The sequence below is a fragment of the Xylocopa sonorina genome, chromosome 18 (genome assembly GCF_050948175.1).
Source record: "Xylocopa sonorina isolate GNS202 chromosome 18, iyXylSono1_principal, whole genome shotgun sequence".
Lineage (NCBI taxonomy): Eukaryota > Metazoa > Arthropoda > Insecta > Hymenoptera > Apidae > Xylocopa > Xylocopa sonorina.
The window spans coordinates 3,439,644-3,458,136 of record NC_135210.1 but is presented as its reverse complement, the minus strand read 5'-3'; the positions used below and the strand labels follow the sequence as shown (position 1 = coordinate 3,458,136).

Sequence of the window (18,493 nt, the reverse complement as noted above, 5' to 3'; positions counted from 1 at the left end):
TTCCTTACAAGTGAACTCAAAAATTATTTTCAGTCTAACCTAGTACGTAAATCTTACGTTTTTCGGTGTAACATTGCACAGTCAATTTCTAGAAGGATGTTGAAGAGAATAATAGTAAAATTAAAATCAAATATTAGAAACACACAGTTTCGTTTCCTCTCTAATCCATCGGTAAAGCATAAAGGGAATACTGAGAATAAAATGCAAGCCTGGCAGATTCATTCGTACGATGGCTTGGAAGGATTAAAACTATCAAATGTCAGGATACCTGTAATTACTAGGCCAACAGACATTCTTGTGAAAGTTGAAGCATCTAGCGTAAATTCAATAGATATTGCTATGTCAAGTACGTTACCAAAAAGTACCTTATGTACTAATTATTTATTTTATAATTTGTACATATGCGTGTTGTTTCCAAACATTTAATATTGTAATATACTAATGATTTCCTATAGGAGGATATGGCACAGTAATTTTGAACTTGATGAGAAAAGCAAGAAATTTCAGTGGTGGACTAAATAATGAACTAGAACTACCATTAACTTTAGGCAGAGATTTCTCTGGTATTGTAATATCAAAAGGACATGGTGTCGGAGATAGATTGCAGATAGGCGATGAAGTATGGGGTGTAGTTCCTGTAGAACAACAAGGTTGTCATGCTGATTATGTAGTTGTTGATAATTCATTGGTAAGCAGTATCATCAGTTTTTTAATTATTTAGTACATGATGTTGAATGAAAATATTGTGCATTCATTCATAGGTAAATTTACGTCCTAGAAACTTGTCGCACATTGAGGCAGCCAGCGTATTGTATGCTGGCCTTACAGCATGGTCTGCATTATGGATTACTGGTGGATTGTCTTGCACAAATGCATTTAGTATAAAAAGGAATAATAGGGTCCTGGTATTAGGCGGTTCAGGAGGAGTAGGAACTTTGGCAATACAACTTTTAAAGGCTTGGAACATGCAAGTATGCTACTTGTGAGATCATTAAGTCTTACTCTTTCTGCATATTATAAACCATAAATCAAACTGATTTAGGTCATTACCACATGTAGTAGCGATGCTGTGAATTTAGTACAAAACCTGGGGCCTGATATTGTAATTGATTATAAATTGGATGATGCAGATGCACAGATTATAGCAGAGGGACCGTATGTAATTTGTTTATAGATTTCATCCTGTACCAAAAACTATAACTTTCTCTTATTTAAATTCTATTGGTTCCCAATATAGTTACGACATAATTTTGGACTGTGCTAATCTAGGACCAGATCATGTACGATCAAAGAGATATCCTCACTGTACTTACATAACTTTAAATTCTCCACTACTAACAAATACGGATCAATACGGATTGATAGCAGGAACAATAAAAAATGTAGGAGAATTGGTTAAGTATAACATTCCAATTGTTGAAACTAAAAGTACAGTTAAGTGGGGATTTTTTATACCTTCTAAACTAGGAATTGAAACACTTCAAAAACTCATTGAAAGTGGAAAGGTGAGATATATATATCTAATCCATTCATAATAACAGCTTTATTAAAACTGCTTCTTCTTGTTTAGATGGTTCCTGTAGTTGAAAAAGTATATCAATTCCAAGACTTACCAGCAGCATATGATAGAGTAACTCAAGGTCATCTACGTGGTAAATTGATTATTGACATGAGATAGTTTTCTCAACAATCACCAATAATTGTTGAGAAAAATTAACAATTTAAGATAGTGTATAATAAAGAAATATAATTATTTAACGTAACTAAAATGTACATTTTACTTTCAAAGAAATATTTATTTTGCATTATACTTTCTGTATTACATTTTGTACTTGCCTTTTATTTGCACGAAGAAAGTCATATTCTAAACCAATCTTATCTCGAACATCGTACCAGCACTTGCTAGCAATTTCAGTAGCTCTTTCTGTACCATTTTTCAAGATTTCTTGCAAATAAATTGGTTCTTTCATTAATTTTGAATATTCTTCACGAATTGGAGTTAATTTTTCTATAACCACATCTGCTAATACGAATTTGTATCTGCAAAATATTTAAAACCACAGAAATTCACTCTCACTCTACTAACTCTTATAATGTACATACTTTCCAGTATCTAATCCCTCTGCTTCAGAACATATTTGATCTGGTGATTTTCCAGTGAGCCTTGAATGGATAGCAATTAAATTTGCAACACCAGGTCGTTTTTCTGGTTCATAAGTTACTTGGGATGTACAATCAGTAACAGATTTTTTAATTTTTTCTAATAATACATCAGGTTCATCCAACATATTCAATCTCCCTTTTGGATCTTCGCTAGACTTTGACATCTTTTTTAAAGGATCGCGGAGTGATTTTATTCGTTCACCTAATTGTTCTACAATATATATATGTTATTAGAAATAAATACATAATAAATGAAGTGAAACAAACCATTTACCATTTGTTAAAGCATGAGGCACAGGAAAAGTCTCTCCAAACGTTTTATTAAATTTAACAGCTAATTCCTGAGCCAATTGTACATGTTGGACTTGATCTTGTCCAATTGGGATATGTGTTGCTCTGCAATATACATTTAATGTACTTGATATTCTTTATGAAATTAATTTCAAACATCCAGTACATTACATAAGTATATCCTATGGATGCATACATAAACTTTAAATATATATTATAAAAAAGAAATATATTTTAACTTTGTTAATATATCAACCTGTATAACAATATATCAGCAGCTTGTAAAACAGGGTAGATATACAAACTCAAAGGAATAGTTTTCAGTTTTTGACTTTTTTCTCTGAATTGTGGCAAACGTGCTAATCTTGCCAAAGTTGTTTTGCATCCTAATATCCAGGATAGTTGTGTATGCATATCTACAGTGGATTGCTGAAACATTATACTCTTTTTTGGGTCAATACCACATGCTATTAACATTGCTGCCATTTTAAATATATTATCACTTAATTCCTTAGGATCCTGCAATAATAAACTCTTCTTAATTTATATTTTCTTTTCATGTCTTTGTATATCATATTACATTACAAGACCAAAACAAGAGAAAGAGTATGACAATTAATGCTTATTGTAGCTTGTGCTTCATTGTTGAACATGATATAAAAACTCCATAAATTCTTACATGTGGTAAAGTAATAGCATGTAAATCTACAATGCTCCAAATAACATTCTCTTCGCTGTTTTGAAGTTCTACCCAATTCTGTATAGCGCCAAGGTAATTTCCTAAATGTATGTCACCAGTTGGTTGAATTCCCGAAAATATTTGCTTTGGGAAATCATGTTTGTAAGCCTACAAGGTACTTTATTTTATATGCAAAATACATATTGGAAAATATTAAGTACAGTGTGAATTAACCTTTTGTTTATACCCAGTGATGTTTGCATATTTTGTACTAGTCCTCTGAAGAGTACTAATATGCTTCCATTTGCTAAACATTTTTATAAATTACCAAGTTTGACTGGAATGTTATATACACAAAGTCAAATACATAATACTTATTTTGAATTTAGCACAATCCAATCAAACTCTGTATACACATACATTCATTGATACCTATCGTATCAATTCATATATGTATGGAACACTAAGAAGAAACATTACGCCATAGACAATATATAAAATAGACCTAACATTCTGTGGAACATTCGAATACGTGAACATAAGTATCTAGCTTCTTATTCAATATAATTTTTCCCCCTATTAGTCTCCTCTTATAACAAGTAGGGGATACTGTGGGTATATTCTAATCCCCACCGCACAGGGATAAACGCAATATAACAATTATTAGTTTGTAAATTACTATGCAATAAATTACAGATAGTGACTATAAAAAAAATTGAATGACCTCTTTACTTTATCTCTTCCTCTCTCACTCTCTTTATATATAGTTTAAAAAGATGTGAGTTTTACTTAAACTTTATGATTAACATATTTCTAAATGTTCTCTGGCGTTGGCGACTTTACAAAGAATGTTAAGGAATGTTAAAGAATGTTCCATCTGGTCCTATCCGTGAGTCACAGTCATAAAAGTTGAATTCCCTAATTATAGCTATAGTACAACGATTGGACTTCATTTATGACATCCACTATTGTCTGCTGCTTTACTTTTCGATTAAGTTCTGTTGTGATGGTAACCGTACGCTAATTGCTCAGAGTTTCGTAACTTCTTACTATCGAGGAAGCATCTGTTCTTCGAATAATATTATTTTTCATCCCAAGAGGAACTTGATTCGGATACGAATACGTGACGTATAGTATACTTAATCTCTTCACCGACAGATGGTGTGATTTTCCTAGAATTCTCTTTCCTAACATCTACACGTCCTTCGAAAAAGAAATTTGCATTCCAACTATGCACAGCTGATCCCATAATAGGTACTGTGTGTGTATGTGCCTAACCGTGATAATTTTTACATGTCTTTCTCTACAAAAAATTAACCGTAAAATAACAGTAAAAACATCTAGAAGTTCGTTTTATGTTTGTAGTGTTTCCTCGTCCATCATACATGCTGACGCATTCAAGAAAAATGTATTAAGCAAGCTATCCAGTAACATTGAATGGGGAGCGAAACGTATCGACAAAATATATAGAGATAGAAATCGTACAAGAATTTGTTTTGGTGTTTAAGTTTTGTTTGTGAGCTACAATTAGCGGTTATGGTATATTTGTCGGGTGTTTGTGGTATGGGAGAAACTAAATCGCAGTGCTACAGTGCAAATAGTTCCTCCTTCCTGCAGGAGAATGACGAGGAAGTCGCGTTATTGCCACTTAAAAATCAGGTAAGGCCACGATTTGAACTGATCTGAAAGTGTTTTTGTTTTTATTGTTACAGTTCGTTTTTTATTTGTTATGTTATTTTATGTACCATACCATATTGTTTTCAGTGTTAAGGAAGCTATCGTTAATTCTATGTAATTTTTATTGTAAATCATGTCGAATTCTTATTCACTCAACAAATCCATATGTAGTTCTTAATGAAAATGTTACACTGTCATGTAAGATACACCTTATGCTTAAATAAATCTATATTAATAAAATGAAACAATGCATGTATATAATACTTTGACAATTTGCCCTGTTAAAAAAAAACTAATACTAATATATGAATGAAAATTACATGCTTGAAAGCTTCATCAGCTCCTTACATGTAGGATTCATAATGGAAAAGTCTGAAATAATTCCTTAACATATGCCATAGTTTTTACAAGGCATCAGATTTTTTTCATTAATGAACTTGTTACTTTTTTGAATAAGACATTTTGATTACAAGTCTAATTTGATTTAAGAGCATTTTTCAGACATTTTTTGGTAGTTGCATCCTTTTGAATCCATTGACTTCAAGAATAATAAGCTATGAGCTGATCATATGAAAGTCTAAAGGGGATTTATTGAATTTATATTTCCTTTTGTATATTTATAGGTTGGTGGGCATACAAGATTATTATTGCTCAATCAGAATACCATCTGTAAACCATTAAACTGCAAAGAACTTGACTTTTATCAAAACATTCCACAAGATATACAAATTTTTGTCCCAAAATTTAAAGGTAAGCTGTTTTCATTATATCTCATTTTCTTGGTTTTTTATTCTGTTACTTCTGTTGTACAACAGTGCAATTGTACAATGTTTTAGGTGTTTTGCAAGCTTCCAATAGTGGAGAAGTTACATTAGACAAACGTTACAGTCCTAGCTTTAGAGAACAGGATAACAGACAAGGTCACAGTTCAAGTAAAAGGAAACGAGAAGATGTACTGAGGTTTGTTCTCATATGATTTTTAGTAAATTACACTAATATTATTTGGAATTATGTTAAAATTTAAGTTAATAACAATGTATGCATAACTATGTACATATCAATTTTAATTAAAATTAATTGCCACAATTCTCTTCTTTCAGAATGAAAATTCATCGTGACAATACATTAACAGGAATATTAAAACCAGGAATGCATTTAGACAATGTACCAAACAGACAGTGTATGTACAGTAAATGATAAGTTAAATATGTTATATGTAAGAAGAGAGAAAATAAATGAATGATATGCTGATGAAATTTAATTGTACTGTTATTAGTAAATTATATTTTGTCTCTATCAAAACAGATTTCCTTTTGTTGGAAAATATAACATCACAGTATACTCATCCATGCATATTGGATCTTAAAATGGGGACCAGACAGCATGGTGATGATGCATCTGCTGAAAAACGTAGTAAACAAATTGCAAAGTGTGCTGCTAGTACATCGGCTTCCTTAGGTGTTAGATTATGTGGAATGCAGGTTCGTTGTTCTATATATACACTTCATATATGTTATAATAGTTTGTTTAAACATCTAAATGTTGTAAATAATATTATACGTATATGTAAGTGATAATAAAAATAGTAGTAATTGTTTTTTAGAATTAAACAGTAAATAACTAAGTATGTTATAGGTTTATCAAGTCGATACCGATCATTACGTGAAAAAAGATAAATATTGGGGCAGGGAGTTAAACGAAGAAGGCTTCAAAGCGGCGTTGTATCGATTTTTTCATAACGGTTTTTGTTTACGAACTATGGTTATCGAAAAAGTGGTATCACGATTAGAACAATTACGATGTGCGATCGAAAGGCAAAGCAGCTATAGATTTTATTCGTGGTAAGCTTCCTCAATTATATGTAATATCGACATCTTTTCAAGTATTGGCGTCCAAAAATATCTGAAAAATATTGTAATTTAGAACCTAAAAGAGAACACTATCTGAAATACGCCAAGAAAACACTATCTGAATAAGCCAAGCACACTCGCACTCTCTTTTTCTCTCTCTTTCTCTCACTCTCTCATTCTAAGTTGGATACGTGCTGTATTTAAACACGTTTCAGTTCTTTGTTAGTCGTTTACGAGGGTTATCAAATGGATTTTTCGGAATTTGGTAATTCATCGCCCGTGTTACAACTGGACGAAGAGTCGGCCAATTCTAGTTTTGTCAGTGATGGTCTTCATACATTGGACGGGTGTTACGACAGTGACATTAGTAACAGTTCCACAGACTGTAATGTTTCGATCGAAGAGGAAATTAGCCAAACTACGTTGCACAGGGGATTTGGCGAAGCAACAGCAATAGCGGCCAAAAATATCGCCTCTTTTTACCCTACAAGGTTTGTCATCGATTATCTTTCTTTGTTTTTTAATGAATATATATTTTCATTGACACTTTTCAAAATTAAATTATTGGTCATTCTGTCCCGATTCGTCCTATTTATTGAAATCCATAAATTTAAGAATAAATTACTAGTCTTTTAATGAATACAAAAATTTTTTTGTAAAGGTACTATGTACCTCAACAGCAGCTTACCTAAATGTGCATATTCACAATTCTTTTAAAATCCATTTAACAAAACATGTGAAGAAAATATCAGACGATTCAGTATGGAAGGACCTACATTAAATTTCTAACGTTGTGACACTATAATAAAATGTTTAGCAAAGTCTTTAATTGTACATTTATATATACATATGTTTAATTATCAAGTAGTTCATTTATTCAGTACATTCTTTTATTTGGTTACTCATATATTCTATTTTTTCTTTTCTTTATCATGTATTATTTTGATGTGTTACAACACTAGAAATCTAATTAATAAGTTCTTTTTCTCTTGTTTCAAACATTCTGGGTCAAACATAATAGCACATCTTTATTTTCTTATCAATATCTTGAATAGAAAGCAGAATATGTATAATCTGGTGAAGTATGTTTTTACACAATTACAAGGTACTATCTTTTATTTATAATAAATCTTAGTTATACACACACAAGTGTGCGCACAAATTCTTTTCTGTTACTTTTCTTTCTAATATCAAAAGTTATTGTAAGCCACTTGCTCCTCATTCATTATAAAAAACAAAGATTTTAGAACAATCATATATATAGAGAGAGGAAATGTTTAGTATATATATACATGTACTAAATACGTATTATCATACTCCACCAGAAAATTGGAGGGTTAGTTACAATGATTTCCAATGCATTCAAATTGCTTATTTCAACTAAATTGTTTTGAAATCAGTTTAGAGGAAATATCGCATGTTCAGCATTTTAGTGTATGAATACAAAAAGTACTATCGATAGTACAAAACTAGTACTATTAGTGATAGTACTAACAGTAGTAATATTAGTAGTAATAATACTGAATTATACTGGCTTATACATGTATTATACTTGTCCAAGTATGTGCAAATATTATTCAATTGTCAATCAACATCTAAATATCTAAAGGACAGCTAATTCGTAGATTTATTGCAGCTAGATATTTCTACATATAGTTATAACAACAATTTATACTCCAATTACAATGGTTCCCCATTATTTATATATTAGTATTTTCAATAACAATATTTGACTCAATAATCTTTCAGAAAATTTTAATATGGGCATACCAAATTTTTCGTTATACTTGCATAAATTATATGCATAAATGCTCATATCCATTGCCTGTGGAATTCATCAAGATGGGATAGAAATCATGGGCTACTTTTTATCGTGGCATTACACTAATAAACTGATAGTGCGATATTTTCCTAATTTAAGCATGTATATTTCTGTGTACCATCACTTTTTAGAAAACTACTCTTTATTACGGCCGAACTATAATAAAGCACGGCAATACCAGTTCCTAATCGAGCCCGATCAGTTTCTTACTAGGGGAGGATCAGAGCTGAAAATGGTGGATTTCAAAATCCTTTCGTAGGTATATTGTTGCTCACGAGTAGAGTACAACTCTACAAAAGTAATTGGGTCCAAATATGTACATATTGAAGCCAAAGAAATTGAAGGAACATTTGGACTCTGATTTTTGTAACAAATTCTCCATACTGATAAGCTTCTAATGCAATCCAGTAAATTTGTTATGAAAATCACAGTGTATGTTATGTCATGCATATACATATATTTATATTTATATACACATTAGGTCAAAAAGAAGTAATGCATCTAATTTTATGATTCATCAATGGTTGACAGCATGATGCATTGTAAACATTTATTTATTTATTAATATCTCTATTATATGTCTAGTTAATAAGTCAGAAGCAATTGTGCAAATAGATTGTATATTTATACTTTGTAAAGTAAAGTTTTATAATGAATGATCTGTATGATTTAAGTGGCATGTTGTGAACAAATTTGTTACTATTGAAGATTGCATTGTAGTGAGTATTATGTGTGAGTTTCTGAATTATACAATCTTTTTCTATCATTATTTCTCACTTATCACATATGTAATAAAGATATGAACAAAAAAATGAGTGTTAAATAGCAATGTATTAATGTTGTCATTCGTTGTTGAATTATAAAATTGGAAGCACTACTTTCTATTTGATCTACTTATATATATGCATATATGGATATGCATAGGAAGAATGTTTCATAAGATGTAGTGTATTAATACAGGAATAGTCTTTTTTACTAGAATAAAATGGTTCTCCACGAGTCAAATCGGATAATGTATTTAGTAAACCTTTAGATTCTCTTGGATTTATTACATCTAATTACTTTTTCGCATTTCGTAACTTGCATGTACAGATAGTTACGTTGATTCTGACAAATTCTGTTATACTAATACAAACAGATGACAGCAATTAACTGATGAGAAATGATAGTACTTAAGAGAACTATTTCTCATTAAATAGCCGTCGACTTACATTTGTGTTATTATTATAAAATCAGCCAAAATCAACATAACTACAGTTACAGGCTGTACCAAGAATTCTATTACACTGCATAACACTATCACAAACATATAATAACTAAATATGACTGCCTGATGGGAGATAGCTTTTCCTAGTAATATGTTACTTTCTATTGAATCACATTGTCACCATATGTTTGTGTTTATATTAAACAGTGGGACAGAATCATTGGCACAGTCTGTACACATTCAATCGTTTAAAATGTGCATCTCTCACGAGATATGATAAGATAGTTTTAAAAAATATGTGGACAAGAGACACTTGAATATCCATACATTGCGCTCTAAATAATAATGACATTACAATCGAGAATATCAGGAATTATTTGGTTTTCCATGCTTTTGTTTTTCAATAGTGTTGCATTTTATGTTACATTCCCCTTGCCTCTACATACGTGCACTCGCATGCGCGCGTATGTATGTATGTACATATGTATGTACGTGTACAGCAGTCTGTCGGATTCAGATGCCTTATATGACACTACAGACAAAGCTGTCCAATGAGAAATGATGCCACTAAATAAAACTAATTCCTGTTGGGCGGCTACCGGCATATGCTCATGTTAGTACCACACAAGGCATCAGAATGCAAGAGACTGTCTGCACGTGCTCTGTATCCTACTCTATGTACTGCATAGCTAGCCATATGCTAAACGCATACTTTCCTCTAAGAAATCTGTTCTAAATGAATTCCGCCGATGACAAATTGTCCACACAGAAAGAATGTTAGTGTATGGCTAGGTTCAATGCATAGTACTTCCGAACATTTCAATGAATATACACAACGTACATACTTTTCTTTAATTTAACTCAATTTAAATTTATATTGTGCGCAGTAAACGAGATCAAGTATACAAGATGTTCAGTAAATGGTGCATTTTTTACATATAATTTTTTATACATACATATATATTAGAAATTCAATAGGTTTTATCACACTTATTTATAATAGCCATAAAATGTGAAGAGTTACATAAAATCCAAAACGATTATTGATTAGTTATTTTGTTAACAATATACATATAGAATGTAGAGTGGATGCATGCTTTTGCGAGAAAATAGAAAATTCGATTCAAAAGCATCATTATTTCTAAATCACATTGTCGATGTAGTAGCTTATAACTAACACAAAATTTTTAAAGGACTGTAAACAATATTTGTAACTATAATACCGTAAATTTAAACGATTCTTGTTGTGGATACAGTCTCTTGGATCCTAACGCCATTGTTTGACACTACATATGTAGCCGGCGGCCAACCAATAGGAAGTAGGTCCGTGTAGTGGCATCGTTTCTCATTGGTTATACATAACATATTTGAACGTATTACAATTTTGAATACACTGACGAATTATAATTCTGAATATGCTAAAAAAATGAAATGTTGCCTACTCGAAATGGTCTTTTTTTTCGAGTAATAGCGATTACCAGACCAATAGGAATTCAGGCTTTTCACTACAAAATAAAGAAACGATTTCTTTCGAGAAATCACCATTTATTCTGCATCTTGTATATTGCGATATAAAACATTCACTTTTATTCGAAAATATATGACCTACAGGGCCTGCATGCCCGCTACGGTCTATGGGCAGTAAAAGGGTTATTAATACTATAGATGGTAAGAGGTTATATATTGTATCCATGCGAAATCTAATGACGGGTTGCGTAAAAACTTCGTCGTACCCCCGCCCTCGTTAGATTTGAATTCAAGTGTATGTTATAATTGAAACAATAGGACCATCAACAATCTAATTACACTAGATTCGAACATTACAGATTATTTTACTATATCTCTATAAGAACATGTTCCTTTGATATCATTACCCTCATTCGCAATCGAACTTCCGATAGATTCCACTAACACGTTACTACATACGTTCACATGATTTTATTCAATTGAAATTAATGTATAAATTATGATATAAACAAGATGCAAAGAACGAAATTCGTTACGTTCGTTTCAATAGTAATAAAGTAAAAGAAAATAAGTTAATAGATTCTCTTCAAACATATATTGCATCTTGTTTTTTTGTACAGCAGCTCAAGCTTGTAATACTTTTATTCAAACTACATTATGCTAGAGTAACTAATTAAATAATGGAATAAAGTAAGTACAATTAGTTTGTACACCTTTGTACAGGACACACCAATGACCGAGTCAGTTACTACTGACACTGCGAACTTTTTACGCACCTTATATTATATTAAATCCTTTACGCGTTCTAATATCTAATTCTGTTAAGAATATACATATCCAACAAGCAATAGTAATTAATAATGTCTTCTATGCGATGACCAACTGATTGATCCTGGTAGCGAGGAGACCGTTTTCGTCGAATCTACGGACTGCTTGATCGATAGAGTACTTCAGTCTCCCAGATACGAACAGTGGATGCTTTATGGAACATCAGGCGACAAATTTTGTTTCGGACACAATTCGGATAGTGAAACAAGAGATGCTAGTTCTGATACTGAAATTAGTTCGGATTCTGGAGTGAAGAAACAAAGACACGAGCGACGGTTGTTCCATCTTTACGAGAGGGAAAAGAGAATAGAAGGAGGTCTGGAATGTACTAATATGTCGAACAGGTATGGATGTTAATCAAAATTTTGTACTGAAGGAAGTTTATCTCCTGAAAGTACCGAAGAAAGAATAGTAATATATGAAACAACTAAATATTTTCATTCACAGGTACATGTCTTATCCTTATCGGTCAAAAAATGTACAACAGAAATCACAAGAGGCTCAAGTCGATGTAAGAATCATCGATTTTGCGCATACAACATTCGTTCACAATTCTACCATGGGTTGCAATTCAACTTCCATGGTACATCAAGGTCCAGATTGTGGTTTTCTAACTGGTCTTGATAGCTTAAGACGACTTCTTCTAGAAATTTTAACTGAAGGTTAAAATTTTGTACACACCCGGTCGATATATCCGTGTGTATGTACAGGACCACAAAGTTTTGTATTAAAAAGTGAAGCGGAATATGAATTTTAAGGGTAACACAAGCGAAGAATTGTTCATTCGTACTAAAAACGTTATTGATAAGAATTCTAAGAAATCGTGAAATGTGATTATTTTTTGCGAGACTGGTCTGTACATATGTATTCCCAGTATGTGATTTTACCTAGCAAAGCCCCATTAAGTACGCAAGTGAAGTGCACGTGTGAAATTTACGAATATACCAGCAGCAAGAAGTATGAGAGCGAACTGACATTCACAAAGTATTATATTATTTTAGAGATAAAGAGTGAAATCAATGCGCGAATCATGTCATTATTACTGTATGTATATTATGATTCTTAATACAAAAGATTTGAAAAAAGTTACTTTTAAAAGAACGTGTACATTTTCTTCCTTTTCCAATTAATATAAAACAATTTATGGATCATACATAAATAGCTTAAGATATGATCTATTAGACAAATACAGACACTTTCTGGTTGTACTATGATAAAATGACCATGCAACTTACCAAAAGATGCGACAAATGAATTGAATAGAAGAAATCATCAACGATGCTGTTGAAACCCACGGAAAATCATTTCGAAGATCATTAGATAAGAGTGAAAATCTAATTACATCATCGATGGCGCAGAAAGGATAAAGTATTATAACAAAAGTATACAAATTATACGACATTCAGTACGTGTCTAAAGAGCGTATACTACGCCGTAAAAAATGAACCTTAATTTGCGACTTAGGGTAAACATATATATATAGTAATATGTATGTATAGTTGGTGTACAATTCAATTATTATAAGATATCCTATGTAATTTGTATAACAGCGTTCTTCAGTCTTCGTATGCTTGGGCGTACGACGAATGACTTCTTCCTTGATGTAATACGTTTGTGTCACTGTGATTTCCTTTGTAATTCCCACTAAAGAGAGTGTTACAATTTATTTTTATATTCTGTTGAATTCACTGAACGTGATCTTAATATTAAAGTACGGACGAAAAGTACGAACGCGAGCATAACCGGTGCACAAGGTGACACAACAACTACGCGTTGGTCATGACTCAACACGATGACGTAAGATCCGCTATTCTTTATCACCTGCGCGCGCAGTCGCATTCCATATTTATATTTTGAATTTGAACTTGAGATCTTGTCAATACACGAACTCAGATTTGTAACATTTGCATTTCATCATTTAATTACCAATAGAGAATATGTACTTCTTTCGACGTATAAAGAAGATTTTGATTATTTATTCTTGTAATACCATTGTTAATAGACATTAAATTATATGCATATAATTAATACACATAACAATATGACAAAACAAAAGAGAATAATGGAGAACTTTTGAAACAGTTACAGTTATCTCATATTCTTCCCTCTTTGTAGTAAAGAAGAAAGAATATGAGACGTAGAGATCTTGTAATTACCTATTGTGCGTATTGGCAAATAAAATTTGAACTAGAAAATTACAAATCTGAATGCGTGCATGGTTTAAGTCGGCTAATTACGCCAGATTTTCATCCAGTTCCATCCTTTTCTCTTCCTCTTTCCCACCTATGCGGTGTGTATCGATTTTCTTACGTTAAAGGTAACGAAGTTGAGCTATTCCTAGGAGACCATTGCCTCGTACTAAATCGTATCCAGTTATCGATACAACGCGAAAGAGAAACGGTACGTCGTTCATGATTGCACACTACAAACCAAAGACGAGCGAATAATGCAAAACTGCCAAAAAAAAGATGATCTTTCGATTACGTCGGGGAATCACAATGTGATCCACAGTGTGTTTCTTACGTATACATGTGTTCAGATGTGAAATCGATTATTCTTATCGCGGAGTTCCCTACACGGATACTAATGTTTGTTTCGTAACCGTTTGCAGTTTGGGTTACGATTTTAACATATATACATACACACAATTATGGCGAGAAAAGTAATATTATCGCTTGGTGTGGTTTTTAAAATCAAAATGAAGCAAACGTGTACTCCTACTTCTTCTTCTACTTTTTCTTCGTTTCCTTGCCGAACGTACAAACTAAAATAGGAATGAAACAAAGTAATTGTAAGCAATAAGTAACAATAAATAATTAGACGATATAATATTATTCGATGTATAGATATATTTGTAAAACTAAAGACACAAACAACGCGTTAACACGATGCAACGTATCTGCTGAAGACGAGCATTTAATGAGCTGGGGAGTATTCGTGAAGAAGGCTATTAAAATCCACTGAAAATAAGAGTACATGCGAAAGGCTAACAGCGGAACGCAGGAGCGGTGCCTTTAATAAAACATGTACACACGTAGGCGCATCTCTGTACACAGAGTTGTGTAGTGCATCTCTAGTTCGATTATATATTATGTATACGTATATAATTTCACTGTAGCGTGCATCAGACGTAACGTTTTGCTTCGGTATGTGGTATGTGTCCGTGTAAATATATCTATTTACACTGCTGTGTATGCATGCATGTACGTTTCATATAACTAGACGAGTCGCGCGACTTTCGTGTTACCGCACTCTCGTTCGCGTTTAAAACCTGACAACGCTTGAATCGCGAAGAGAAATTTCACGCTGGGAATCATTGTAAAAAAAGAAAAACACAACAGCGCTCGAGAAGTGTGGGATACCTATCGAAGAAAACGATGGAAACGATGTCAGCGCGCGCCGTACCGTGATACGATAAGCATTACGTTAAACAAACTCGATCAGAAAATGGCCTTCGATTCGGTCTCTGAAGAGCAGAGGAGACAACTTTTCAGGCAGAATTATGCCGCTCATTTGCCTGGGTAAGAATTCACTCAACTCTTTTCTGCGGGAATAGCAACGATTCGATTTCCGTTCTGATTTGAATATCATTTTCTTCTCGCTTTTTTTTTATTTTTCGTTTTAAAAGAATACCGCGCGCGACAAACGCGCTGTAAATATATATGTCGCATTGCTATTGAACAGTATTAATTGAATTTGCAACGCTTATCATGAAGTATTCGATGGTAGCACCTGTTATGTATGCTTGCGAAATGTGCGTACAGATACGCGCACGTGACACAGCTTTAAAAAATATAAATAAGAAAACCGCCTTTTTAACAAGTGTTAGAAGAACCTAAGAGTCGATGTATACGTATAGAGATTCTTCACTAGTAAATGGAACGTGTACAATATTTCGCTATTATTCTTTTATTTTTCTGAAGACTATTACCAGTGATTGGATCATTAGAATCTAATAATTGGGATCGCATCGCTTTCTATTTCATTTCTCGATGAAGATTGAAACTACGCTGTAGAAAGAACTCGATGTCTACGTACATAATTACACTCTAAGGTATCATAAATTATTATGAACTAAATGGCTTAAACACCTTTTCAATTAATTACGGTTTAATGTTCACTATTGGATTTTTTAATGCCAGTAAATGGCGTTTGGAAGAACGTGATGCTCTTATCTTGCCCAACGGAAAACTTTCTCCTTTTTCTTTACTAAAATTCGTTATTCTTCTTCACATCTTCTTTAACCCTTTCTTACCCCTATTAGTCGCCTTTTACGACAAGCAGGGGATACTGTGGGTGTATTCTGATCCCCACCACACAGGGATATTTTACAATTGTGATGCAAATTAAGTTAAATTTAACTTCAGAAATACATATGTAATAATATAATATTATATATTAAAATACTTTGCTGATATATTCATGTAAAACGTTAGAACCGTTGCAGTTACCTAGTAAAATTCGTATCTTGATGTAGGAAAGATTAAATGATACAGTAACTACAATAATTAGTGTAGATATATTGTATGTGCGAGTTGTACCACCAAACGATCGATGTGCAAACTGTAAGATGCAATATGTAAACTATATAGGCGCACATTATTATACAGTATATCTTCACTGAGAAAAGTCATGTAAATACGTCTCACGACATAACGATTTCTAGTACATAACGTGTGGATGCGTAGATGTATTACACATGTATTTAGGCATACCTGTTAAGTGAATCTCTTTATGCCTACACATGGCAATTAAAGAAAGAAGATCGTGTCTTAACGATAGAGTTGTAACGTGATGCTATTGTTATGATCTATCCGGTTTCATCGATCGGACATGCAATGACGCAGACACTCTGACATTGATCTTATAATAAGTAACCAGAAACTCTGGCGGATGGTCTAAAGTATGTATAGAATATACAGATAAAGGCTCATCCCAGCCGCGCTTGACTTGAATCCGAGAATTCACGCCGTGTGCCTTAAACGTTTGAGCTTGAGACTTCAACGGTTTGTTCCTCGCTTTCTGTTACCTCTGAAACAATTATCCTGTACATTGCTCGATTATTCATTTATACAACATTTAAACAACACCATAAATAAAACGATAATCCGTTTAATAAACGTACATCGTTTTGTTTCAGCTATACTGGACACTGTCCCACTCTTAAGTTTCGAGTTGGAAAGCGATTCGGAGCATGCACCGAAGAAATTATGAAGGTAAGAGCAATCGAATAGTACGCGAGGATTTTATCGTGCATATTATGTGCGTAGAAAAGCTAAAAAGAAAGACAAGCGGAAAATAGGAAAAAGCGAGTAGCGTTCTTTTGTAAAGTTAATCGAAGCTTCGATGAGTGTGTTGCATCTCATGCAGGAATTACTTGAAAAGAAAATCTTGAAGGCAGGACCTTACAGACCTAACTCCGGGAGGGATAAGCGTGAAAATTCGACCATTCTTTACGAAGAAGACAACAATAAAAAGGATTGGAAGAATGAAACGCATTTTATCAAGGCATCGCCGTATATCTTGGGATATACTGGTAACTAGATTGAAAGTAGAAACAATCGTCGTATCTTATCGAAAACGATTAATTATACATGTGATTCATTTACTGTAGGATATATTCCTGGATTTAACAGCACATACGGCTTATCCTTTATGAGAGCCGTGGAAGAAGGTATCAAAGAGTGGCGTGAAAACCAGAATAAATTGAGAAATCGTAATAAAGATATTATGCGAGTTCACGTCGAAAAAAATGTTGCTCCTAAAAATCTCCTGTCCGGAGTGAAACCAGAGGATATAACTGTTCAAATCGATCACGATTATCATCCTGTTAAAAACCGACCAACTACGTTTCGTACGTACTGTTTGATATACTTTACATATGTGATATATGACATATGCGATGAACTGTCTTGGTCAACTTTAATCTATAGATAAATGATATTGTTACAGATTACGAAATTTCGCCTGAAAGACCACCAATCGTCGGTTATACAGGTCATATCCCAGGCGCGAGAGGAGAAGTTGCGCTTTCAAAAGGATACGCACAAGCTGCGAAGAAAGGATTGGAATTTGTTCGGAACGAACGCGAGCAAAGACTCGGTAAATTAAAAGCACGCGAACATGGTACAAACAATGTTAAATACAACCCATTGAAACGAAACTGATTTAGCGCGCTTATAATTTCCGAACTCTAATATTATCCAATCGCTCACAAGAAAATATTTAATGACCTCGTAATGTACCGACAATCATTTTTAAAAGCAACTACACTCTAAACTCGCAACTAAACATACTTCATCAATTAAATATCATTTATGTTCCGAGATTATTTTTAATTTCAAACTGTCGACGATGGACAACTCTAAATAAAATTATGTAAACAGTTTTTCTCCCCAATTTTTTTTCTTTGCTTTTCACGCGTACATCTTTATAAATACTTTGTAAAAAGCGTAGAATTGTAAATTGTTTTTTTCTGTAAATGTACCAATTAGTAGTAGATCGATACA

At 32.9% G+C, this 18,493-nt stretch overlaps 3 protein-coding genes across 3 annotated transcripts; 2 read left to right on the top strand and 1 right to left on the bottom strand.

Moving 5' to 3' along the window:
* Positions 1 to 40: 40 nt before the first annotated feature.
* LOC143431634 (NAD(P)H oxidoreductase RTN4IP1, mitochondrial) lies at positions 41 to 1,810 on the top strand. Its single transcript, XM_076908536.1, has 6 exons — positions 41 to 346; positions 456 to 688; positions 762 to 971; positions 1,043 to 1,155; positions 1,238 to 1,505; positions 1,571 to 1,810. The coding sequence occupies exons 1-6, from the start codon at positions 97 to 99 to the stop codon at positions 1,676 to 1,678; spliced, it is 1,182 nt and encodes a 393-aa protein (XP_076764651.1). The 5' UTR covers positions 41 to 96; the 3' UTR covers positions 1,679 to 1,810.
* On the bottom strand, positions 1,728 to 3,534 carry Trprs-m (Tryptophanyl-tRNA synthetase, mitochondrial). The gene is made up of 6 exons (XM_076908537.1): positions 3,368 to 3,534; positions 3,134 to 3,301; positions 2,711 to 2,973; positions 2,438 to 2,559; positions 2,104 to 2,374; positions 1,728 to 2,040 (listed from the first exon to the last, which is right to left on the bottom strand). The coding sequence occupies exons 1-6, from the start codon at positions 3,446 to 3,448 to the stop codon at positions 1,806 to 1,808; spliced, it is 1,140 nt and encodes a 379-aa protein (XP_076764652.1). The 5' UTR covers positions 3,449 to 3,534; the 3' UTR covers positions 1,728 to 1,805.
* Positions 3,535 to 4,398: 864 nt separating this feature from the next.
* Positions 4,399 to 18,372, top strand: Ip6k (Inositol hexakisphosphate kinase). Its single transcript, XM_076908520.1, has 11 exons — positions 4,399 to 4,792; positions 5,434 to 5,560; positions 5,647 to 5,770; positions 5,911 to 5,990; positions 6,116 to 6,291; positions 6,446 to 6,651; positions 6,876 to 7,151; positions 17,125 to 17,200; positions 17,355 to 17,520; positions 17,599 to 17,838; positions 17,937 to 18,372. The coding sequence occupies exons 1-11, from the start codon at positions 4,670 to 4,672 to the stop codon at positions 18,149 to 18,151; spliced, it is 1,809 nt and encodes a 602-aa protein (XP_076764635.1). The 5' UTR covers positions 4,399 to 4,669; the 3' UTR covers positions 18,152 to 18,372.
* Positions 18,373 to 18,493: the final 121 nt, after the last annotated feature.

What these genes read in the sequence shown, in the direction of transcription:
- LOC143431634 (XM_076908536.1), top strand. Translation starts at nt 97, where the DNA reads ATGTTGAAGAGAATAATAGTAAAATTAAAATCAAATATTAGAAACACA. An exon ending in AATAGATATTGCTATGTCAA is followed by an intron (nt 347 to 455) that starts GTACGTTACCAA and finishes GATTTCCTATAG; the next exon opens with GAGGATATGGCACAGTAATT. An exon ending in AACTCATTGAAAGTGGAAAG is followed by an intron (nt 1,506 to 1,570) that starts GTGAGATATATA and finishes CTTCTTGTTTAG; the next exon opens with ATGGTTCCTGTAGTTGAAAA.
- Trprs-m (XM_076908537.1), bottom strand. Translation starts at nt 3,448, where the DNA reads ATGTTTAGCAAATGGAAGCATATTAGTACTCTTCAGAGGACTAGTACA. An exon ending in ATGCTATTACTTTACCACAT is followed by an intron (nt 2,974 to 3,133) that starts GTAAGAATTTAT and finishes TTATTATTGCAG; the next exon opens with GATCCTAAGGAATTAAGTGA. An exon ending in GCTGATATATTGTTATACAG is followed by an intron (nt 2,560 to 2,710) that starts GTTGATATATTA and finishes TGTATATTGCAG; the next exon opens with AGCAACACATATCCCAATTG.
- Ip6k (XM_076908520.1), top strand. Translation starts at nt 4,670, where the DNA reads ATGGTATATTTGTCGGGTGTTTGTGGTATGGGAGAAACTAAATCGCAG. An exon ending in CAATGTACCAAACAGACAGT is followed by an intron (nt 5,991 to 6,115) that starts GTATGTACAGTA and finishes CTATCAAAACAG; the next exon opens with ATTTCCTTTTGTTGGAAAAT. An exon ending in GCACCGAAGAAATTATGAAG is followed by an intron (nt 17,201 to 17,354) that starts GTAAGAGCAATC and finishes CATCTCATGCAG; the next exon opens with GAATTACTTGAAAAGAAAAT.